Source organism: Calidris pugnax, unplaced genomic scaffold (genome assembly GCF_001431845.1).
Source record: "Calidris pugnax isolate Ruff unplaced genomic scaffold, ASM143184v1 scaffold20, whole genome shotgun sequence".
Classification (NCBI taxonomy): domain Eukaryota; kingdom Metazoa; phylum Chordata; class Aves; order Charadriiformes; family Scolopacidae; genus Calidris; species Calidris pugnax.
Genome location: NW_015094510.1, coordinates 14,629,052 through 14,654,143, shown reverse-complemented (window position 1 = coordinate 14,654,143; position 25,092 = coordinate 14,629,052). Strand labels below are relative to the sequence as shown.

The 25,092-nt window shown below is 43.1% G+C and overlaps 1 protein-coding gene across 2 annotated transcripts; it reads left to right on the top strand.

Annotated features, from left to right (window-relative positions):
* The first annotated feature begins 1,375 nt into the window (after positions 1 to 1,375).
* KIAA0226L (KIAA0226-like ortholog) lies at positions 1,376 to 24,405 on the top strand. Of its 2 annotated transcripts, XM_014965692.1 has the most exons (16): positions 1,376 to 1,441; positions 2,008 to 2,140; positions 4,253 to 4,361; positions 6,823 to 7,500; positions 11,570 to 11,655; positions 14,876 to 15,083; positions 15,960 to 16,064; positions 17,296 to 17,338; positions 17,704 to 17,836; positions 18,472 to 18,617; positions 19,441 to 19,505; positions 20,561 to 20,799; positions 21,538 to 21,599; positions 23,061 to 23,214; positions 23,344 to 23,434; positions 23,942 to 24,405. In XM_014965692.1, the coding sequence occupies exons 2-16, from the start codon at positions 2,069 to 2,071 to the stop codon at positions 24,052 to 24,054; spliced, it is 2,304 nt and encodes a 767-aa protein (XP_014821178.1). In that variant the 5' UTR covers positions 1,376 to 1,441; positions 2,008 to 2,068; the 3' UTR covers positions 24,055 to 24,405. The 2 variants fall into 2 exon arrangements, with proteins under 2 accessions (XP_014821178.1, XP_014821179.1); XM_014965693.1 differs by lacking the exon at positions 15,960 to 16,064.
* The last annotated feature ends 687 nt before the right edge of the window (positions 24,406 to 25,092 follow it).

The following is a 25,092-nucleotide window of genomic DNA, read 5'->3' as shown; positions in this document are numbered from 1 at the left end:
AGGGCTGACCAAAAGTTTAAGGGCATTGTCCAAGTGCCTCTTAAACACTGACAGGCTCGGGGCATCAACCACCTCTCTAAGAAACCTGTTCCAGTGTTTGACCACCCTGTCTGTAAAGAAACACTTCCTAACATCCAGTCTAAATTTCCCCTGATGCAGCTTGGAACCATTCCCATGTGCCCTGTCACTGGATCCCAGTGAGAAGAGCTCAGCCCCTCCTTCTCTCTTTGCAGACAACTCCAAATAATTAATTAATTGCAGCTTCCTGAGGAGGGGAAAGGGAGATGTTGTCCCAAAGTGAGAGACAAAGAGAGACTAGTCCTAGACTCCCAAAGAGAAAGACTCTCTCTCTCAAGACAACTCTTTTTCTGGGACTCTCTTACTGACATCCCAAGCCAAGGGTCTGACACAACATAGGGATTCCTGGCAATACACACCGACATAAAGAGAGCAGCATGGAAGGGAAAAAAAAAAAAAAAGGCACCAAATGGCTATGAAAATCTTCAAAATGCTACCACACTCTTCTTGTGCAGTAATGCTTTCAGGCATATTTAGTGCTTTGCATCTGTATAATGTTGTTCCAACCCACCTGTCATGAGCAGGGACACCTCCCACCAGACCAGGTTGCTCAAAGCCCCATCCAGACTGGCCTTAAACACCTCCAGGGATGGGACATCCACAACTTCCCTGGGCAACCTGTTCCAGTGTCTCACCACCCTCACAGGAAAGAATTTCTTGCTGAGATCTAATCTAAATTTCCTCTCTTTCAATATAAACCATTACTCGTTGTCCTGTCACTCCACTTCCTGACAAAGAGCTCCTCCCCAGCTCTCCTGTAGGCTCCCTTCAGATATTGGAAGGCCGCTATAAGGTCTCCCTGAAGCCTTCTCTTCTCCAGGCTGAACAACCCCAGCTCTCTCCTCATAAGAGAGGTGCTCCATCCCTCTGATCATCTCCATGGCCCTCCTCTGGACCCGTTCCAGCATCTCCACGTCCCCTCCTCGGAAGGCTGCAGAGAGCGACAAGGTGGCCCCTCAGCCCCCTTTTCTCCAGCCCGGACAAGCCCGGAGCCCTCAGCAGCTCCTCACAGCTGTTTTTGGGTGTTGCGTGGCTTTGTTTTGGGGTGGGTTCAGTTCGTTCAGCTTGGGTTGGGTTTTTGTCTTTCAAAAGTCTTTTGAGTTCGGTTACCACAGGGGCTGGCTCCACGCACGCCCCCCGAGGGCCACCAACCACCATCCCTACGCGTCCCCACCGCCACCGGGGCTGCGGGCGGGACCCGCCACCCACGCCCTCCGCCGGTCAGACCCGCCCCGGGGCGGAGCTCCGCGTTCCCCCGCAACACCCCCCCCCCCGCGGGAGGGCCCGACCGGCCGCCGCTGCAGCGCGGGAGGTGGCGGGATCTACGCTGAGCTCCGGCGGGCAGGAGCCGGGCACCGCGGCCGTATGTGGGGACCGGGAATTTTGGGGAAGGGGCGGGGGGGAGGTCGGGGCCTTGCGGGGCGCAGGGAGGCGTTGGGCGGGCGGGATGTTTGGGTGCCTCTCCGCGGGATGGAAAGGCTTTCCCAAAGCTGTCCGGCGGGCTGGGAGCTTCCGTGAGGAGGGCTACCAGGCTTCCCAGCGCTCTGGGTGGGTTTAGATCCACGGGGGTGCCACCCGAGGCAGCGGAGGGGGGGAACCGGGGCTCGGGGGCTCCGTCCGTCCGTCCGTCCCTTCCTCCTCTCACGGCGAACGGTGGGGTACGGCACATCGACACCCCCTCTTATGCCCCTGGAAGGGGGGGCACAACGCGCTGTTGTGTTGTTTTTTTAAGAAAAACAACCAGCCAACCAAACAACGAAATTAGGCTCTTTCTAACCCAGATTCCCGTTGTTGCTGAGCTCGGCTTTGCGGTGAGTTTATAAACAGGCGAGGTCAAGACCGAACGCGGTCGGGAGTATGAAATGCGGAGTCTGCAAAAACACCCGGTTACCGCGGGGGCCACTGTAATTCCTTCTCTGTTCTTTCCAGGTACTTTACAGCAGCAACAGAAAAAAAAAAAAAAATAGAATAAAATGAATGTTTTCCCATCATGTCTCTCCATGCAGTAGCCCTCGCCAGCTACAGCGCACCAGAAGTCTTCAAGCATCCCCGCTCTAAAAAAGTAAGGAAGGCATCTTAATGTTGGCTCTGTGTTTTTCTTAGCTGGGAGGGCTTCCCCCACCCCACCCCCCACCCCAAAAGAAAAAAAAGGCTTTTTAGGTGTCAGTGGTCGTGGTAAATACTTTATTTTTAAATGCTGGCGTTTCACTGCGGAGTTATTTTTGGAAGTACGGTATTGGGAAGGGGAGAAGGCTGACTCACTGATGCTGTGAAAGATATCAAACTGTCAGCAGTGGTTTATATTGGTTATGGCAGTGTGTTGTCGTACTTTTCATGCACTGCTGTTGTCGTATTTCATTGTAAATGCTCTTTAATTGGCCCCTTCTCCCCCCCCCCCCTTTTTTTTTTTTCTATTTGATAGTTAACATACTAAAGGAGCTCTTTCCCGATCAATGATCTAATTGAATTTATAACATCTTGGAAGAAAATTGAAATATTTTACCCCAGTTCTCAGAACAACGGTTGCTTCTGATAAGATCTAAGAGATGGGAGGGTTGTTTAGAAAAAGATAAAAATCTTAAAACTTAGCACTCTTTAACATTTATGCTTACTGGTGAAGTAGTTGCATTCCCCCTGGTGTGAGGCAGTTGGGATACTTGCATCCTAAGCTGCAGAATCTGTTAATTGCTGATGTGAAAACCATTTGTTTTTTTGTTTTGTTTTTAATAGAAGTAATTAATAAAATTAGTTCCTGTAAGAACTACTTTATCTAGTAATATTGACAACATGATATTACAAAGCTTGCCTATACAATGGTTTCTCTAAATTAGTGCAAAGGGGGGAAAAAAACAAACAAGAAAACACTATTGGATACTGAGAAGAGTATTTTTCTAAGCACTGGCGTAATCACACACTAAATATTTGGAATTCAGCATACTGTTTTTTGCCTGAAATCTTAGTCTTCAGTTAAAAGGGAAATTCTTTGTGGCTTTTAATTTCTTCTGCTTTCTGTGAGTCTGAAGGGTATCTGGACTAGATCTGCTCTCTGAGTCACCTCGCTCTTCCACGGGACCTTGTGGGGAACGTAGAGGACAACACACCTTCTCTTTGTATGGGATCACAGGGTGCAGAGGAGGGTGAGAGGCATCCTGGGGATGCTTCTGTGTGGAGACCCTTCACGGATTGTCCGTGAGTGGGGAGAAGGCACAAGGTACACCTTGGCTAAGTGCCTTTCAACGATGCAGGGAATCCCTTTGATTTCCCTGGTTTCTGGGATGTGCTCAGCAGGTCCGTGATGTACTTGAGGCAGTGGACAGGGAGAAGGAGACAAACGTGTGGCCCTCACAAGGAATTAGTAAACCTGGGGTGCAGACCTGTTGCTTTGCCATCCTGAGTGTATCCGGCTCCCTGGTTGGAATTACCCCCTTGGTGTCTGCCCTAAACTGCTTGCCCTGGTTTGGCAATATGGTAAATCCAGCTTTGGGGTTCAAAGTGCCAAATCGGAAGCATCATGGCCGCACAAAGCGAAATGCTGATCTGGTGTAAACCTGCTCAGTCAGTTCAAATGCATTCCACGTTTTTTTTTGTCAGCTAATACCGTCAGGCTGTATGCCAGGTCAAGTATTATGTGTTGGTGTCACTTCATGCTGGGCAAGCCATGGTAGGCAGACGTGGTTATGTGACCATGCTTGCTCCCAGTCGATACGGCCGGGAGATCAAGCAGCACATGCTTCAGGTGCTTCTGGAGTCGGGCCCTCGAAGATTTAACCCAGGCATCTAAACAGACCTGTGCTTCGGGCTACAGGTTGCTGGTTTCTTGAGTTCTTTTCCACTTCATTGCTGTTGTTTTGACAGATATACAGACACCTGGTTCAGCACTTTGTCTCTCTTAACGCCTTGTGCACATGTTTAATTCTCCTACGGTGGAGAGCTTCTTTTGGTCACCTGCCTTCTGGAGTGAACTGCAAGATGCCAAGTTGAGATGCCAGCGCTCTTCAGACGGTGCATGCTTTTGGGGAGATTCTCAGAGATATAGGCAGTGGTTAGGTGGCTGTCGGCAGGCCTTCAGCACCAGTGTTCTTCCTGCTGGGATGGCCGTGAGACTGGGGGTATCATTACCTGAGTAATGTTGCCTTATAATGAAACTGTCTGCTTGTGTGTTCTTGTTCTCTAGTTAAGCCACGAAAGCCTGAAGGTGGCTTTCACTGAGTCAGCGTATTCTTCAGATCCCTCAGCGAGGATTAGCTGCCTTGCTCCGACACCTCAAATCTCCGTTCTCTCAGGTACGGTTTGTTCTGGAAAGCCTCCCTCTGGGGAGCTCTGCTGGTGTTTGGAGTGGTAGCAAAACCTATCAATGTTTGTGTGTACTAAGCAAGTACAGTCTGCTTGGAGAAGGGACCTTGCTTATTGGCACTGAAGATGGGACAACATCAAAGTTTATTACACAATTTGAAAGTACGGAGGGGGCGTTTACCTTTTAAATGGTAGCCTGGCCATTTTAATTATGCTGCCATTTTGAGTGCTCGAGAGTAAAAAAAATCTTAAACTGTTCAGATGATTCTTGGCAGGTTAACTCCTTGTTCATTCAAGAAATAGTTTCTCGGATTTTAACAGATTACTGTAATTACTCACATAAGTATCAGTTGCAAGACTAAACTTGAGATTTTTTTTTTTTATTGGAACTAACCTGTTTCTGGTAGTAGCTCAAAATGTGGGTGTTGGTTTGTTTGAGGTTTCTTTTTGTTGCTTTTTTTTTTTTTAAGCTTGGCAGAGCAGAAGCATGAGTTAAATTTTTAAAACTTGTTCTTTTGTTTTGTACAATCCACTAAAAACGAGTATGTAGCTGAGTAAGTCAGGATGGTGTTACGATTAGTGCTAGAGATGCTCCATGATGCTGAAGTAGTGGAGGTGACGAAGGATGAGAGGGGATGGAAAAGCTGTCAGAATGGGCTTTACAGTAGGAGAGCAGAACAGAAGGATTGAAGACAGTGAGGCTAAATGTTTTGCCTTGCATGGAAAAGATCACAGAATCACAGAATTGCCTAGGTTGGAAGGGACCTTCAAGATCATCTAGTCCAACCATTAAAAAAAAAAAACCAAAACCAAAACCAACCCCAACTAAACAAAACACAAACGTCAACACTAAACCATATTCCTGAGTACCATGTCAGTTTGCCTTTTGAAAATCTCTAGGGATGGTGCCTCAACCACCTCCCTGGGTGGCCCATTCCAATGCCTGATAACCCTTTCAGTGAAGAAATATTTCCTAATATCCAATCTGAACCTCCCCTGGCCAACTTGAGGCCATTTCCTCTTGTCCTATCTCCTGTGACTTGGGAGAAGAGACCAACCCCCACCTCTCTACAGACTCCTTTCAGGTAGTTCTAGAGATGCTGTTTTCAGCCCAGGGTAAGGAATTCCTGTTCAATTTAAATGTCAATAGTTACCAAAATTGTTTTATCTTCCTGAAAAAATTGAAATAATTTTTTCAGCTGTCTCTTGAAGAGGACTGCTCTTTATATAGACTTGCTTTTCCAAAGTACAAGGGAGGAGGTTTTGTTTTGGTTTTAATCCCTTCATTAGTAAACTTTCTTATCTTGCAGTTTGAGTCCATTCTGACTTCCAGGTGAGTGACTCGAGGAGAGGCTTACTGTTTTCTCTTGAGATATGTCCAAGGAGAGCAACCTCTGGGCAAAGTCTGCAAGACTTGCTGCTTTTTTCACCAGTGGTGTTTAACATTCCTCATGGTCTAACAAAAAGTTCTTTGCCCTGGAAATGAATCTTCTTGATTGTATCTATTCTTAGAATTTTACGACTGACTTATCTTCCCCAAAGGAGACAGTTGTTAACTTCATTGTCACAATGTGGCTGATAGTTTCTTCTTGAACACAGACTTTGTGTTTAATCTCTCCATTGCTTGGGTGATGGCAGTTCCTGTGAGGCTTTTTGTTCAAGGTACAGGATTTCAATTTAGTCTTGAATTGCTGCCAGTTGCAGTGCTCACTTCTACATCACACTAATGTTGCCACGTTTGCCACTTAAAGCAGTTTTTCCATTTTTCAATTGAACTTCAGCTTCGCAGCAGATCGCATAGGACCTTGGCAGACAGTGCTTTTGATTCCTTCAGAGGTATTATATTGAACTTGCTGTGACAGACCTAATTTCCTTTATGGGCTCACCCATAAATGTTGCCACCCCTATGAATAATGGACTGAAGTTTAGTTCAGCATTTTCCACATGAGGAATGTCTGACTGAACTGAAACACGCAATCACTTTACCTTTTATTCCTATGTGTATATTTTATTTCTTCCTGTTGTATTGATACTCCATGTGACCTTCTGTTTTACTGGCAATAGAACCAGTACCTGTACTGGTAACTGTTCCTCATCCAGTTTCATAGAACAATGATGTTTTCAAGCATGCTGACAATCAGTCACCATTAAAGTCTTAACTAATTGTGTTTGGCTAGCAGCAGCATACTTTACTGCTGGCTTATTACCTAGCCTTATCAACAACAGAATTGCTTCCTGACTGCAGAAAGCAAGAGCTTTCTTGCAGGAAGAGGCAGCAGAGTGTGAATTCAGTGTGTGAATTCAGTTCTTCCCTTTCTTCTCACTTGTGTTAAAAATAATGTGCATTTTATTCACGTTGTAAATTTAAACTATTGTTTTTAATTTTTTTTTAATTTTTTTTTTTTTTAGGATTGTTTCCTAACCTCTTGGTTTCTTCCCTTTTCTGAACAGACGAATACTCAAGGCCAGCAGTGATTGGACATGCCAGAAGTTTTGGGTCATACCCGGACAGTGCTGAAGCTATCAAAGACATTCTCGTGTCTGTTTTGAATGCATCTGGTTTGAAGCCCTCTTTGGTGCCGGAGCAGGCCACAATGCAGGGAGCTGAGCACCTGGACAGTGACATGGAACGGTGGGAAGAAAGCAGTGATGGGGATAATGGGGATAGCCATGGTGACAGCGACAGCGATTCTGCACATCACAACACTGTGTGTACACAAACAGACATTCGGTTTACCAGGCACCGGGCATGTTGGGACAACACACACTGCGATTCCTCTAAACCTTCACCGGATACTTTCTTTTGTCCCCGTTATTCTGATGGGGATCCTGCTGCTTCCTCCTTGAATGGTTTTACTCTTTCGGACGTGTCCCCTCTGAAGCAGGACTGTTTTACCCAGGTGACATTAACAGGAGGCACCGTGATGTCGGCTGTTGTGCGTTCTGGAAAAGAACGTTATACCTCCCCCGAACGAGACTTGACTTTTACAAGGTTTCTTCCCGATTCAGCTGTTGGTAGGCCAGCAGATCTGTTGAAATACCCTGATGCTTTGGAGACTCCTCCCATCAGCAACAGCGACAGCAATTCTCCCAATGGACTTCCCCAGTCAGAGCCAGTCAATCGAACAGGTAACTGTACTGGTCCATTTTTGTTTTTAAGATTTCGGTGCTAGGAAAGACAACTGTAATTGAACTGGGCCTTGCTTATGGTGGTTGCGAGTTAGATGAATGCTGTCATTCAAAATAGGAAAGGGAGAAAGAGAAAACTTAAAAATGAAGGAGAACCAGAGGGTTGAACTTGGTGAAATGGGAGACACTCGTATTTTGCAGAAATGCTTCTGTAATATGCAGCCGTTGGCGAAATATAAAAATCGCTGAGCTGTGAGCAGTGTAGAGCATTCATGGGATGAGGCTTCCACCATCTTAATTTTGTCTTCACCATTACCCTTCTCCCAAAAAGCAGATAGCATGGGTCTGGGTGTTTGGTAGTGATTCAGTGGTGTGTGTGGGCTGCCTGGGACACCTCCTTGTGTTTGATGTGAGTGGAAGAGAGGGAGCCCTTTGATTCCAGGCTTTTGGAGGCAGGGCATTAACCTCCACTCTCGTTATAAATAAAATGGCTTGTACCGGGTCCGGGACTGTTTTTCCTCTTTCTGAGTGCACCTGCTATCTCAGAGACAGATAGATCCCTATCTGTGTGGAATGAAGCTTTTTACTCCTCTCCAGTTTCTGACCATAGGGATGTCCTATGTGTTGTAGAGTGCATGTTGTCCCCCCCGAGGTGGCTGGCAGAGTAGCTGGCCTGGCCTTGGGCCTGCCCATGCCTCCATGAAGGTCTGCCAGCGTCCCTGAACAATCCCCTCATGTTTAATACCCAATGCTGATATGAACAGTCTTTGCTACGGTGAGATGATGCGTTTTTATTTTACTTATAGAGGGTGATAGCAATATCTAAGGGCTTATTTTTACTGGATACTGAGCCCCAGAAAGACGGTGCAACTGAGGCCTGATTTTTCTACTGGAAAGAGGACAAATGGCAGGGAGCACTCGGCCTGCCTTTGTATTATAAATGGCAAAGGCTCTTTGTGGGTTTTTGGGTTGGGTTTTTCTTTTTTTTTTTTTTTTTTTCCTCCCTTTAGTCAATAGTAGCCATAGTGGTAACACTCCATGGAGCTTGGCTTCCAGGCTCTGATACTTGACCCAGAGCTCCTCCAAGGCCTCCAGCCAGTAGAGGGATCTCAAATAGGCACGTGTTATTGTAGGACTGTGAGCTTTTAAACAGTAATAACTCTGTTATTGGGGATAGGATGTTGTCAACAGTTAATATGGCAACGATTATGGTTGTTACCTTCTGCTGGGTGCTCGTCATGGAGAAGGAAACCACACCAGGCGGCCAGGGCTGGTCACGCAGGTTTAGGTGGCTGGGTCTGGAAAACACAAGCCAGGCTCTGGCAGTCAGCAGGGACCGCGAGGCACGTGTCTAAAAACAAATAAATCATGTGTGACTCCATCTTCTGGCATGAGCGGGACGTGCCACAAGCTTGCGTTGGGTCAGTAATGCTGCTGGCTCTTCAGAAAGCAAAGGGAGGAATAGGGCAGCCAGGTGATTGAAGAAATAGCATGCTTGATTTTACTAACAAATACCCTCACAGGAGCCAGGATCCTGTTAGATGCTGTGCAAAGTGGTGGGCTCTGCATTAGGCTTTGGTCTGTTCTGCCCAAAGTGAAAATGTCTGCATTTATTTCATTGTTCTTTGTTGCTTCAAGCCATTTAACTTGCTACTGGGTAGCCTGTGGTGGGGGGAGTGAGGTCTCATTCTCCCCCACCTTGGGCAGGACTATGGGAGCGGGAAAAGTAAATGGCAAACTGAAAAAGCAAAAATAAAATGCCCAATTTGAAAGCAGGAATTACACAATAGCATCTCCTGACTTGCCAGTCCTGTCCATTGCTGTCTCAGAGGTGGCAGTTTCTCACTTTTCTTTCTCACAGGAGAATTGTTGAGGAACGCACAAGGCGAAAGAAAAGTGACATAAGATGAGTTAATTCAGAACAAATACATTTCTTCAGTTGGATTTTCTGCTGGTTCTGTGAGACTCCTGTTAGGTCTTGTTCATACTTCTTAAGAACCTCCTTCAAGCTTCTGAAGGTTGTTAATAAAGAGCGTGTGACTGAATTTGGTGTTCTCTGGGGGCCTTGTGGCTGGTGTGTCACTGGCAGTTCACAGGGCTTGATCTTTTAACCTCTGCGTGCATCAAGGCCACTTCCTTCTCTGACTCTTGAGGGCTCTTTCCCCAGCCCCAACAGCCTCCAGGCAGCAGTGCTCAGGAGCAGAAGGGCAACCAGATTGTTTTTTGCATCAGACTCAGAGTTGTGTCCCATTGCTGGATGCACTGAGCGCCTTCCCTGTGCTCCTTCCCACATTTCATTCTTGTCACTTAAAGATCCAAGGGATCTTTAAGGGATGAAGAGAGAAGCAAAAGAGAAAGCTACCATTAGATTTTAAAAGGATACTTAAGATGAATTGGGTCTTACATTGTAAGGAAAAAAGAATAATTTTCCCATTTCCTTATTTCTGCCTATTATATTTAGTTCAGAGAGTTTAGTTAGTTTGTTATCTTTACTGATGAGAATGGAGGTTTTTATCAAGCTGTAGAGTCTTTAGCACTTACCTGTATTCCCTGCACACTGCTTTTCCAGCAAGATGAATCATCAAGTAGGCGTGAAAATAACATAATTACGTGATTAAATCTGTTTTCAAAGGTCAGATCATCAACCTTTCCATTTTTCCTCCATGGTATACACAATGGAGGTATTAATAATTCCTGTACAAAACCACTATGTCTGTGTTGCTGTGCTTGAGCACAGTATTGACTTTCCAGCCTGATGTCACCGATGCTCAGGGCAGTATAACATGGTTTCCATAAATAAGGCAATATAAAGGATCTAAACTAGGCCTGAGAGTCAGTGCCCTCTAGTTAGAGAAAAAATTTCATGAATTATTCTCATATTTTGTGGTACCTCTTTATCCTTTCTGTGACTTTTAAACAAATTTAGGAGTGGCAATTTATTTATTTTTTTTCCCCATAAAGAACCTTTGATTAAGCCGTGTTATCTGCAGCAACTTTAAATGGCATGTGTGGTGCTAGCATTTCTATTTTATCTTGTAAACATAATCACAGTGAAACAGAAATTGCTTGGTTATAAGGTCAAAGAAGAGGTAGTAAACAAACAGCAGTGTTTTAAAAACAGGAGTCGCTTCCTTTCGTGTCTCATTAGTGTGTAGGTCCATAGACATTATATATAGTCTTCATCATCCTTCTAGTGAATTTCTTGTAGCAGTGGTTGTGGATGCTTTGAAAACAAAACATGAGGGCATGGTCTCACACCTTCAGTTCTCTGGGGAAGAAGACTGTGACTATATATTTTTGAATAAAAATAAGTAATTCATGGTACATCTGTAGAAAACCAGATGTGTGCTTTCCTGCTTAGTGTAAAGCTCTTAATGGGAAAAAGAGATGAATTTTGGTTTCACATGCTCCTCGTACTCAGCAGTGAATGCCAGGAAAATAAAACTGCGATTCTGGGAAGCAGGGAGTGCTGTGGCTAATGCCTCTGCCCCAGAGGTACATGTCACTGTGCAGTAGGGGTTGCATTTGGAAACGGGAGGGAGATTTTTTTGAGGTATGGGAACATAACAGCAAAGTGTTTTTCCAAACTTGCTGTAGTCACACAATACCAGCAGTGATTCAGGAAATCTTTTAAGGCTGATGCCTCTCTCTGCACGCCCAGTCAGCAGTGGGATTTCTTCTTCTTCCAGCTGTTGTGGATGAGCAGAGAGCAGCGTTAGCACCTGTGGTGCCAACTGCAGAGCATCACTGTAGCCCCAGCCTGAGGTCCTGGCCATGGTTGTCCCCAGTGGCTCAAGGTGTAGCTGGCAGAGGGCTGGTGTTGGGAATGTAGAAGTGCTGTCACCACATGGTGTTTAAACTGTTTCTCTGGTGGTTAATAATCATGCTTCAGGTAGTTCAAATACCAACTTATTTATCTCTCCTCCTTGGCTTTCCCCACAACTTCCAGCCTTAACGATGGTCAGTTCTAGGAAAGAAAGTTTGCTTTCCTTTCTGGATATCACCCTGCACCCATCCTGGGAGCTGCAGAGAAAGAAATAACTAATAAAAGTTCTTGTTGTACCCATAGGTTCTACTTCTCCTTTGAACATAAGTGCTATACCCTTGAATCGGTCGTTGCAGGACATCTGCATGCTTCCAGAAGATGTGGAGAAGGTGAGGACAAGGAAAACTATTGTTATAATGTTTTTTCCATTTTATAGTGCCAAAACCAAATGTCAGGAGGTGTTTCTCAATAACGGAAATTTCTGATAGATGGACTAATCTTTACAAATACTGTATTTTCCATCTTCTTCCCCTCTGAGTAACCTACAAATCTAAAATGCCTATTTCTTAATTTATTTTTACTCTTAATACGTTAATTAAATATTTCAATTATTTTAAAATAATGGAAACATTTTAGAACACTGTACAGTTCTGCTTTTCATTCCATCATAAGATTATTATAGTCACTTTAAAGTTATGTTAGAATGTGTTACATAGAATTTGTTGCAGCTACATGCATATGGATGGTATTTACCTCATAATTTTACTATCAGGCGATGGGGAGGGGTTGGGGTTTTTTGTGTGTGCTTATGATCAGCATGGGAGACTGCTGTAAAAGAATTACAGTACGAATGACAAGCACAATAACCATAACATCTGCACTAATTTAAGCAGTTTTTCATGGTTTCTAATTTGTATAAGGTACCCAAATGATCTTGTGTGTTTTGCCAGATAGGCAGCCCATTTGAACATAATTATAAACAGAGATAAAGATGAGAATTCTGTTATACATGTAACTGTTTGCTAAATGTTAATCTTCTCCAACAATTGGAAAAGAGGGGTTGATGGTATAATTAGTTATTACAATGAATAGAATTTAATATAAAAGAGCTTTAAGAATGTGACTAGAAAAGGAGGGTTTTTTGCTGGACTGTGGATGTACACGTGGCCCGTGTCTTGGGCCCAAGAGGTACTCATCTTTGTACGCAGCACTGGTTTTACTGCAGTGGCAAGTTCTGCATTTGATTTGAAGCTCTCAGTGTCCCTAAGGTGTGTTTAAGAAAAAAAAACAAAAACCAACCAAACAAAAATAACCCCAACAAACTTCACACAATAAATCACACACCAAAACTCCACAAACTTGTGAGCTAGCTTTTCATGTTGCCTTTTGTGAAAAGTGTTTCAGAAAGGAGATATTTCTCTGACTGTAATATGGGAACCAAAACCAAAGTAATTTGCTTTCAGTCACCAGGAGACCAGTGAGTACACATCTGGATTAGAAACTGCTGACTGTGAACTTTTGAGTGAGGCTAGATGGCATCAGCTTCTTCTGCACAGACGATTGGGGGCTGATGTGATTACAGGTTAAAAGATATCAAGAGCTCAGTCCGTTATGAGTGAGGCTGCCTTTAAAAAGAAACCCAAATAAACAAAAGCCCCAAACCTAAAACCACTTTTAGGTTGTGAAATAATCTCCTTGAAATTTAAGAGGCTGAAAACTAAGGTACAAGTAGTGTCAGCAAGTCTGAGAGTTGTAGTCCTCTGCCAGGAAGGAGATGGGCCAGGTCATTTAGAGGGACTTTCCACCGATGCAAGTGGGAGGGAAGAGAAATGAGAAAGAGATTGGTGATTGCTGAGTTGGGACTGCTTCCTGGGGTGATGGGCCTAGCAGGAGGCAGAGCTGAAAGGTGATAGTCATGCTGACTGCAGGAGTGCCTATATCCTCTTACATCTTTTTGCAATGCAGTTCTCTCAGATACACTCACAACTGCTTTTATCAGCAGGACATGCCTATATACCATGGGGTATAACTTGGGGTTAGCCAGTGCTGCACAAACTGCTTAAATCTTCAAGCAACACATTGATTTAAATCTTCAAGCTACAGATAAAGACTACATAGTCTTTATCTCCCAAAAGGAAAAAGGCTGTTTAATTCTTTCCTTTGCTAATGGTGTGTCTTGAAGCTCACTGAAAGTTGTCTCTGGAGAAACTGTGCAGCAAGCAAGTGATGTTAATCAGTGTTAGGGAAGAGATAAAAGTCTCTTCAAACACCCACAGGGACTTGAGGGCTCTCTCTAATGTTGAAATGAATCTCTTCTAAATGCGTCTGGCTATGGACAATGAGAAGACAGTGATATTGGTTGTGCTCCTTAAGATTTAGCTATTTCTAGACACTGATGCCTTTCTTAGTGCTTCCCATACAGGTTGTAAGGGGTGTCATGAATACTGACGTTGAGTGGTACAATTTTCTGAGCATAAGCAACTTTTTCTAAAGCTTTAATTACTCCGCACTCAGAATCTCTAGCCTTAGATATTGCCATGGTTCTTTTAGATGGAGGTTTAGCTTTGCACAATGCAAATATGTACAGTTGAGGGGAGAGGGGGACAGTCCTCTGTGCATCCCTGCGTTTCTGCCCACGCACCTATTTCTCCATGATGCATCCACTTTTGAGCTGAACCTGAGCTGGGAGGCTGTGCAGGTGGGACTGGTAGGGTGCTCTGATCGACCACAGGAAGCAAGGGATGCAGCAGTGACACTGGGGCAGGGAGCCCCAGGATTGTCTGGATGTCTCAGAGGTGCTGGAGGTGGCTTTACAAATTTCCTTTTCCTGGAGGATGTGTGACCTGGGAAGACAAGATGGTAAGGGACACCATGGGGAGCAGTTGTCTGGCGGGGAAATGCTCCAGTGAAGCTTTGAAACAGCTACCTTTTATTTAAGGTGGTGTGAACCCCAGGGGAGCTAGGTTCCTGCTTACCCTTATCACAGACTTGAGTTGATGGTGCAACCTTGAGTTGACCATGTAAGCTATCTCACTGCAGATTCCCTACTTCACTGCCCTAACTCTTAACACACAAAAGCAACGAAAGGATTTTACTAGCTTCTGTACCATACACCACCAGTACCTTCTAAATCTGCAGTCCCTTCAAAGCCTGTCTCTTCTGGCCTCATCCACGTTAGCGTGTGTTCAAAATTGCTTGTAGACATGGGTTTGAAATTAAATCCTGTTAAATAGGTTACATGGATTTGCAGTTGCATACTAAATAATGCAGTGTAACTAGAAGACTGCATCCCTAAATTACATACATATTCATCAATTAGGCATGTAGCCAACTTTCTTTTTATCTAATAGATGGGTAAGATAAAAGTAAATTGTATGTTTCAGTTAAGGGTGAGACAATTATTTGGGCAGTTGCCTTTTGCATGTTGTCTCTAAATTGCCCTTGGGGTGTTGTTTTTTGTGTGTGTGTGTGTTTAAATGAAAGGTGAGATAGCCTTACATTTACATTTCTTGAGTTGAAAAAGTACAGGCGAAAATTATATATCTCACTCCATCTTAAGTAAATATCAAATATGCTGTGTACTAATGAGCGTTCCAATCTTGTGTCCAGGAAAACGCACACTTTTTTGTTGCAGACATGATTATAGCATCACTAGAAAAAATGAAATGTAATATCCTAAGCCAACAAGCGGAATCCTGGGGTGTGGAGGAAACCAGTGGATCAGATGGCAGCTATCACACCGATTCGGAGTTATCTTCTTACCCTGGAGTGAAGAAGTCTGATTCTTCTGTTGCCTCTTCAGACAGTGGTTACGAAGGCAAGTTACTTAGTCTATAATGCAAACTTTTCTGACAGCCTTTGCTATTTATTTTTGTGCAAGAGAATGCTCAATGAATTTGGGCATTGCTTGGAACCAAGTCCCCTTTTACCTTCTTTGAGTCTCTCAAGAGCTGTGTTCCTCGAGGATCATTATGCCACAAGTGTTTTCCCTGTGGGTCAAATTCTTACTTTTGAATGCTCACATCTGTGTTTTATTTATTATAATTAATAGCTTTTTTTTTTTTTACATGAAAAAGAAAACGTAAGGTTGAAGTGCCACATGTCAAGCACAACTGTCCATAGAGCATGCCTGTTGCTGGCTGTTTTCTCTGTGCTTAAATCCCTTTTTTGCAGGATTTGAAGCCTGGCTTTCCCCTTCTGTGTTTGCTTCTGCACTATGCAGATTAGGCCATGCAATCGATTTAAGTGAAACTGCCCAAAGTATTCATTCACATGTAGTTTGAGCCAATAAATGCTCCTGGCACTGTAATGCTTGAGTCAGCACATGCATTTTTAAGTAGATTTTAGTCTCTTGAGTAATAAGCATCTTAGGGACGGAATGTAAGTCTAAAGTCTAAATGACATAACTTTGGGGAAAAGTGAATGGTGTGCTTGCAGGTGAGAAGGGGAGACCGCTAATAGTATAAAACCTTTTGGTTTAATCCCTAGAAGCTTCTTCCTAAGAAGCTGAGGGACTTGCTATATGACAAACTCACAGAAATTGGCTTTCTGTGTGTGTATAAAAATAAATAAATAAAATAGCTCTGTAAATACAAGCTGTGTATTAAGGTTTTGGTAAGGAACGAAAAATATAATTGCAACTACTCTATAAATGCCAGGAAAGTTTCACTGGTGTTATCTTTGTTCTGAACAGGCTGTGCTTTGCTGCCTGTCAGCTCCCCAATGCATCTACCATCACATCATGAGGTTACTAGATTTCGTTGCCACAGTGACTCAGAGGATGAATATGTAATTATTGGTAAGACTTTAAAATTATAACCGTAGAAACAGCTCTATCTATTCTAGCATCTGAATCTATTGCATTGTTTGGAAAATCTATTGACTTAGTAGATGTTACCACAGGAGAAATAACATGAGAAAGGAAGGAGCCATGTATGCATGACTCCTTATTAGAACACATGGAGAAATACCAGAGTGATGCAGGTTCTACAAAAGAATACATTTTATGGTTTGAGGGACTGAAATTATGCCTAAGAATTAAACCCTTAAATAAATGATTAAATGAATGTGGGTGAGCAAAGTGTGAAACTGGCACAGCCTTGGCCAACTGTAGCAGCATTGTTTGAGAGAATTTAGGAGATTATAATTTCCTGATTAGAGACATTGGTTAGGTTTTGGGCAGCCCTCTGCTTCAGGACTAGAGCACACTGTCCCCTTAGACTCACCAGTGCTCTGCTTCTCTCCAGTTTCTTTGGTTACCTTCTGGTTTCCACATCTACAAAAACAGAAACCCATAAAAGTAGCCTGAGCAACTTTTTCCTGTCAACAGATGCTTTTTTTTATTGCTTCCTTTGGTTTTAGTGATTCACTTATTTTTTCACCTCCTCTTTGCCTAATCTAGGAATGAAGAACTAGCTCTCAAAACTTCATTTCTAGTAGCAAGACTTATTTTCACACGTATGTAGAGGGAGGCATTTGTCTTCAGAACAATATACATGGCCAAAACTAATGCGACAAATGTGATTGCCTTGATTGCCTAAGCATATTTTGTCAATATAAAAAATAATGAAGAACTGTGTGCTTTAATTCCATTTATCTCACCTGTTAATAACTTGTTCATAGCATTAGCTGGCGTGTTTGTCATTGGTGTCTCTAAATATCTGCCGGTGTCTGATTTTTTTCAGTTCTGTATGTTAATACTTATGTCTAGGTCCTTCTGGCTGGGCCTGGACTATCTCCTTATTGATTAGCCCACCCCTGAAGCGAGGCTGATGGTGGTGATCTGATGCATAGCTATAAGGAGTACTCTTCATCAGTGGATGTCAGAGATCTGTAGAGGAGATAAGACTCCCTATGCCTGTTTTACAGCCAGGGCTGAGGTTATTTCCCACATCCAGCAAGGGTGTTGTAAAGTTGAATATGTTTGAAACTGACACCGTGGTAACAAAGAAAGTAGATTTAAAACAGTGCTGAGTAACAGCAGCTTTGTTCCTTAGATGGCTTGATAAAATTTTCTCCTTTACCCACAGAACTTGAAGACCTTGAAAATCTGTCTGTCCTCCCAGATGAAAGGTAATTCTTTGTACCTTTAGTAGAATAGCCCGGTTGCACTACCTTTTTGGCTGGACTGGCTTTCTGATGACTCTCCAGGCCGGGGCGGGGAAAGGTGTGGGAGTGGTAAATGTGGTCTTCCCCAGGAAGGGGAAGGAATGCTGCTTGACAGCAAACTGTCTGTGGTGCTTGCTTGGCAGAGCGTTTCTCTGGTCCCGGAGTCTGGCTGGAGGGTGGTGGCTGCGGCTCTGCGGGGGCCTGGGTGTATCAAAGCGAGGTGATAGGAGTGAAGGGATGGGAGAAAGCTTTTCAAAGATGCAGAAGAGGCAGCGGAGCTGCTGATGACATGCTGCTATTTTTCACTGTCTGTATTGCTTAATTTTCAGATCATCTTTCGAACCCGGCAGCAATTCTGCTGAAGCAACGGCTCAGGAGTTGTGCAGAGCTTTCAGAAGGCACTGGCTGCAGACGGACTCTGCAGTTCAACTGCCTGGTTGCCTGAGCTCATCTAAGCAGAGAGTGAGTCTGAGCCGAAAACAGCGGGCTCTTTATTCGGTTCCCCAAATAATCATTGTCTCGTTGCAGCTGCTTTTCTCAGGGAAAAGGGGGAAGCTGCATTAAAAAAAAACACCACAAAAACAAACCAAAAACCTAAACAAAAAACAGATGAGTACTTGCAGTTTGATAGTTCATTTTAGATAAATTTTTAGAAAATTTCTTCTCTCTTTAGCACATTAAGTGCTGATGTGCAGACGTGAGCAATAAGGATGTACTTTCTTCTGGGACTGATATAAGGGAGTTTCATAGAATCATAGAAGGGTTTGGGTTGGAAGGGACCTCAAGGATCATCTAGTTCCAACCCCCCTGCCATGGGCAGGGACACCTCCCACTAGAGCAGGTTGCTCAAGGCCACATCCAGCCTGGCCTTGAACACCTCCAGGGATGGGGCATCCACAGCTTCCCTGGGCAACCTGTTCCAGTGCCTCACCACCCTCATAGTAAAGAATTTCTTCCTGAGTTTAACTGAGGGGGGACTGCATGCAGGTGAAAACTGAACTTTAAAATCCTGGAGTATAAAGGGAGATATTTCATAGCATTTAACATATGTCCAGCTGATGGGGTGTTCATCTTCATGAGCTTGTCTTTCCCAATAGTCTGTGCTGAAAGAAGACATTCCAAGAGAGCTCGAGTCCAGCTTGAATCTGGCTGAAGAAATAAAAATCATATCCAAATTAAGAGGATCTTCTGGCTGGGCCCCACCAAGATCGCAGATTATATTTAGTATTCACCCTTCAGTCAAGTAAGTCTAAGCGATGTGAGTGTTGTCATTTAGTACAGCATGGGGGATTTGTCTAAAACCTGCTAATGGAAGGAGCATGGGTGATTTAACAGAAGTTAAGATTAGAGCTCGTGCATGGCACAGCCTTCTGTGATGTCTGTCACTAGCTTGGCTAGAAAGCAGATGGCATCTTCTTCCCCTCTGTTGGCACGTCCTGATTAACATGGGATGTGCACTTTATGTGATGATACACATACTGTTTGGTGTTAGTGGCAGCATGTTTAGCTGGACTCCTAAAAATTTCATTTTGTGTGACTACCGGGAGAATATTCTTAAGAGTTTCCCTGCTCCCTTGATGATATTTTATGGGTAGTAGGTTTTCAGAAAGGGTGGAGAAAACAGGTTGTGTTTGGGGAAACTGCTGTCTCACTGCATAAAATGCTGTTCAATGCACACAGAAGGCAAACTGGCCTGTGTTGCTGCAGGTCCAGTTGCCTTTTTCCATTGCAAATGTGGATTTCCCCTTCTGTCCTTGCCCTTGATATTGATGCCGCCTTAAGAAATGAAAAAGAATTTAATTCTTGCAACAAGCCATATTTAGAAGCAGTAATTGATATATGATACGGTATATGATATATGCTCCACAGAATAGCTTAGAGGCTCCCACTAAAATCATAATCTGCATCTCCATTCAGAACCCCCTTCTTCGTGTGGAGGAGTAGGAGTTAGCTCCTAATTTGGACATTTTCACTAGTGCCAGTGTAGCTCTGTTGCACTTTGGGAGAATGTTAGCTAAACTGCGTTTTGGATGCTGAAAGGTGTAAATCTTTGCCTCTGTGTGCAGGAGAGATGCAGTGGTGGCTGCCCAAAACTTTACCTGTGTTGGTTGTGGAACCCCGATAGAAAGCAGTAAGTATTACCAAGAGAGAAAAAAAACTTAAATCCATTATCTTCACAGAATCACATGGGGTTGGAAGGGACCTCTGGAGATCATCGAGTCTGACCCCCCTGCCAAAACAGGTTCACCTAGAGCAGGTTGCACAGGAACGTGTCCAGGCGGGTTTTGAATGTCTCCAGAGAAGGAGACTCCACCACCTCCCTGGGCAGCCTGTTCCAGTGCTCTGCCACCCTCAAAGTAAAGAAGTTCCTCCTCATGTTTAGGTGGAACTTCTTATGTTCAAGTTTGTGCCCGTTTCCTCTTGTCCTGTCACGTGGCACCACTGAAAAAAGACTGGCCCCATCCTCTTGACACTCAGCTTTTAAGTATTTACAAGCATTGATCAGATCCCCCCTCAGCCTTCTTTTCTCCAGACTAAAAGGACCCAAGTCCCTCAGCCTCTCCTCGTAAGGGAGATGCTCCAGGCCCCTAATCACCACCATAGAAGTACCACAATTGTAAAATTACCTGAGATACTTGGATAGCATTTGAAAGCATCATGATTTACAGGTCTGACAACCAGACCTTGCCTAAGAAATCTTTGAAGTGGCTTTCAGGGCTTACTCTGGGTCTGCTCACAAAAGAGCAGCGTTTGTGGTGGCCTGTAAAGTATCAGTAATCTGTGACAGCGCATCAACTCGAGCAAACCTGAAATGCTGATGTAGCTGGAAAAACCCCACAAACCCCTTTATATGAAAAAGTATTATACAAATGTGGTTTCAACATCAGCTTGTCTTTCCATTTGGTGAAAGTATTTTGTTGTGTGTTTTATCTTGTGTCTCTCTTTTGCTGATAAAGCAATGATAGATTCTCTAGGATCTTATGGTGATAGATATAATCAGTTCAGTTTGACACATGTGGAAATGGAAGCTTTGTCCTCTAACGCAACAGACCTTGTTCATGTGTTTACCACAATAATAAAACTCCCTAGTTAAAAATAAATAGATAAATAAAATCCCATGTCCCTCACTGCAGTAGATTGGAGTTGTTTAGAAATATTCACAATGTTGTTGCTGTCTACCTGCAGAATATATCAGGAGACTCCGCTATTGTGACTACTTGGGGAAATACTTCTGTGACTGCTGCCACAGCTATGCCCAGTCTCCCATTCCTGCCCGAATACTTTTGAAGTGGGACTTCAAAAAATACTATGTATGCAACTTCTCCAAACACCTACTGGACAGCGTATGGCAGCACCCGATTTTCAATGTGTCATGCATTAACAAAGCCCTCTACACGAAAAGTAAAGAAATGGACAGGGTGAGGGTAAGTGTGGCCTATTTTTTTTTGGTTTTTCAGAATTTGTGGGTCTGAGACTTTTGGGAAGAACTCCTATGGGCAAGGTGGTTTATCCACACTTCTCCCAGTCCCCACTCCTTGGCCTTGCCCTCTCTCTTCTCAGGTGAAAGGAAGGAGGGAGAAGTTTCCAACCTATGCCTGAGTTCTCATTTCCCTCCTTGTCTTTGGGAGGCGTTTCCTTAGTGATTTCCAGTTTTATTTCATGGGAGGGAGCTGGTCTCCTGTGGTAAATATTTACCTCTGCTTGGCAATTGATGGTTGGAAAGCTCCGGAAGTTCTGAATGACTCCTTAATTTTGTGGGCCATTAGAGAAAAACCCCCTTGGCTCATCGAAGGGCTGTGCTTCCTGCAGCTTGAGGAAGGGTGCTGTGCTGAAGGTGACGAGTTACCATACGCTCCCTTCTTGGCTGAGGAGATACTCATTTATTCTTACACAGGTTTGGGTCTAGCGTCTTGGTGTGCTGACATGGAGCCATTTGTAGCATTAGGAATTGCTTCCTCTGTCAGTAAATAAAAGTAGCCTTTGCCTGCCTTGGCTTTCCATGCATTAGAAAATCCATTTGTTTGGTTATGTGCTGAGTGTGAAGTTCCTATTTTTGGGTGTGGCTTGATGTGCTGACAAAGGTTGCTGACTCATAGTGGTGTTACTCACTTGTGAATATATAAGTGTAATAATTGTTTTGTTTTTTCCCCTGCATCTTTTAGGAGGTGCAAGAACAGCTTTTTCATTTAAAAAAGCTTCTGAAAACCTGCAGATTTGGTGAAAGGTATGGGCCATGATTGTGCATGAAAAGTAGCTTATTAAAATGTACCAAAGGTGCTTATAGAGCCTTCTTCTCGAGAGACGTTTGAGTGCAGTTTTAAATGAGCTAATATGATCATTAGAAACAATTCTGATAACAAAACTTCCTTCAATTGCACTGCAAATGTTGAGTGAAGAACACAGAATCATAGAATTGTCTAGGTTGGAAGGGACCTATCTAGTCTAGTCTAAAGATCATCTAGTCCAACCATCAACCTAATTGATAAAAAAACCATCTATGTCACTAAGCACTATGTCAACCCATCTTTTAAATAACTTCAAGGATGGTGCCTCAACCACTTTCCTGGGCAGCCCATTCCAATGCTTAACCCTTTCAATGTAAAAATTTTTTCCTAATATCCAATCTGAGCAGGTTTTACGTGGTAGCTTTCTGTTTCTTGTAACATACTTAGACATTTGATTTTAAATGCTGAGTGATTCTTGTTAGGTGTATATTTTTTCCTGCTTTGTCTCTCTTAGGTTCTCATTTATTCCTAAAAGGTCAAAGATGTATGTCTCCGAGATGATTTGTCTTGGAAAAAAAAAATTCAAAAACTGACAAATATGTTCCTTGAGGGTTTAAAGATATCTTCCAGAAATCTATTATATTGCTCAATTCGGTTTATTTTATAAACATATTCAGATGAAGGTAGTAACCAAAAGTGATAAATACCAAAACATGACCTTGCTTGTTGCTGCAAATTAAAGATTTTTGCTATTCACTTTCCATAACTATGGGCATAACTAATAGGTAGATATGTGACTTGACATTTTTAAAAACAGACATAAGCAAAATATGCTTTAAAAGTAGGTTCTGGTCTCTCTTTGACATGGACCTCTTTTATGCATCAATGCTGTTCACCAAAATGAAATAAAAATGTATTTTAATATCTCTCTTCTGGACAACCACCTCTGATTCCATTATAGAAACGAGCATTAGGATCCTCACTGTACCTTCTACATTGGTAATATTTTAAAAGTAATAGCTGTATTTTCAGTGTTCACCCCCTTAGTACAAGTTTCACCCAATAGTGACCTATGCAGGATAAAAAAAGCCTCAAAGTTATCTTTCCAAAAAAACCTAAATATTCCTAGCTTATTGTGTTAGATACTATGTGGGATTTTACTTACTGTTCCTGAGGTAGGAAAGAGCCCTTTACACTTTTTTTTTTTTTTTAAGAATTGCTGGAGTAACTGTGCATGGCAGCTCCAGTGCCTGAGGAATGCACGTTTAAAGCAGACATTTTATTCTAAATGCCAAACCCTCCAGTTTCTGTTAATGTGATCTTAAATTGGGAGGGGGGTTAGGATCTAGCATGAACTTGCCTTATATGATCCTTGGATGAGTAGAGAAATGACAGAGGCTTATTCTTCATATATACTTGAAAACCAGCTTTTTATACCTTCATTTGTTTTTTCTTTGCAGTGTACTGAAAGAGTTTGAACAGGTCCCCAGCCATCTGACAGAGGAGCTGCATCTCTTCTCGCTGGATGATCTGGTGAAGATCAAACGAGGGCAGTTACTGCCCCTGCTTAAAGACATTCTGAAGAGCTCCACCTCCCACGTGGATGGTTGTGAGGTAAGGAAAAGCCAGGGCTCTCAGTGTCCTTGCAGCTGCTAGCATGAGGAATATCCCTGCTGGCATTCCCAAATAATTTTTTTTCTTAGATTAAAAGAAGTAAATCAACTCTTTTGCTGTCCTTTGTAGCTCTGTCAAGCGAAGGGGTTTATCTGTGAATTCTGTCAGAGTGCAGATCTGCTCTTTCCCCATCAGATTGCCAAATGCAAAAGATGCACAGGTATGTTCCAAACCAAACATTTGTCTTTCTTCCCTGGGAGGATGTTGGTGGGTAAAAACTGTTCAGACTTATTTTAGGAAAACATGGAGAACTTGGCTCACTGAAAGCATGTGTATTTGAAAACCATGAATAGCATGTGTCTTTGGAAACCAGCCTGTGGCAGCCATCTTTTATCAGTGAATTCAGAGAGCAAAACTTGCCTGAACGTAATTATGGCTGCCAGGGGAGACTATTTATTGGGTCTACACATGAGAGGGAGATCGTGACAGTGCTATACTGCTGCTATATCAGATCTTGCTGACATTCATTGTAAATCCTGAGAATCTTACCAAAATGTTTAGGCATAGTTATTACAGTGGGTTTTGTTGTCCCAACCTTGCACTGCTTCTATTTAATTTTATACTTGGGTGAACTGGATAGAGCATCCTTCAAGGAACCCAGCTATTGATTCATTTTTTAATTTGTTTTTTGTTCCTGAATGCTAAAACCACTTGTATGTATAAACAGAGTGCAAAACGTGCTTTCACAAAGCATGCTTCAAATCTGGAGGCTGCCCCAAATGTCTGCGGATCGCAGCTCGGAGGACACTTTCAGATGCTCCATCACTAGTGCCTCCATGAAACTGGATTCCTCTGCTGATCTCAGAAGATGCTAAATGCCAAACCTTCAGGTGCCTGTCTTAAGAATTAAATAATGTTGTTTTAGACATTACTATTTTTAATGTGTGTCTCCTTTTTGGGGGGTTAAAAAAAAAAAAAAAGAAAAAGAAGACTTAATTATCGCTGTTGAAAACTCATTCTAAAGGAGTTTCATCTAAACTGGGACAGAAAGACTGGATGTTAATTCTGTGAGCAGCCTTTTGTTTTGCCCTTGTATGTAAGATTTTTATTATTATATTTTTCAATATAAAATTTTTTCTCCTGTGTAATTCTGCAAATAATGTATAGATAGTAAATGACTGTTGGAAATTCTTGCCTGTGTGTTGGATTTTGGAAATAGGAAAAGGTGGTAAAGTACACAATCTTTCTCTCAAAAACTCTAAACAGAAAAAGCTTGTCTGCAAGTTTTAGGCAGATGCTGATCTGAAAATCTGGTAAATGCTTAATGTGAACCAGTGGATTTTAATTTTTTTTTAAACAGATTTATGCAACAGCTTGTGGTGGGTTGATCTTGGCCTGCTTCTAGGTACCCACCCAGCTTCTCTCTCACTCCCCTTTCTCAAGAGGACAGTAGGAGAAAATAAGATGGAAGAGCTTGTAGATTGAGATCAAGGCAGGGAGATCCAACTACTGTCACAGGCAAAACAGACTCAAATTGGGGGAAATTAATTGAGTGGGGTGCTGAGAAACTAAGACAAAAACTAAACCACCTTCTGCCTACCTTACCTGCCCTTTTTCTTGGGCTTAACTTCAGTTCTTCATTCCCAGCTTTTCTACCTTCTCCCCTTCCCCAAGTGGTGCAGGAGGATGGGGAATGAGGGGTGGTCAGTCCTCTTTGCTTATCCTTCCTCCTCATGCTGTTCACCTGCTCCAATGTGGGTCTTTCCTATGGACTGCAATCCTTCAGATACACATCTTCCTGCAGGGGCTTTCCGGGAGGTGTAGTTCCTTCAGGAAATATCCACGTGCTCCAGTGGGGTCCTTTCCATGGGCTGCAGG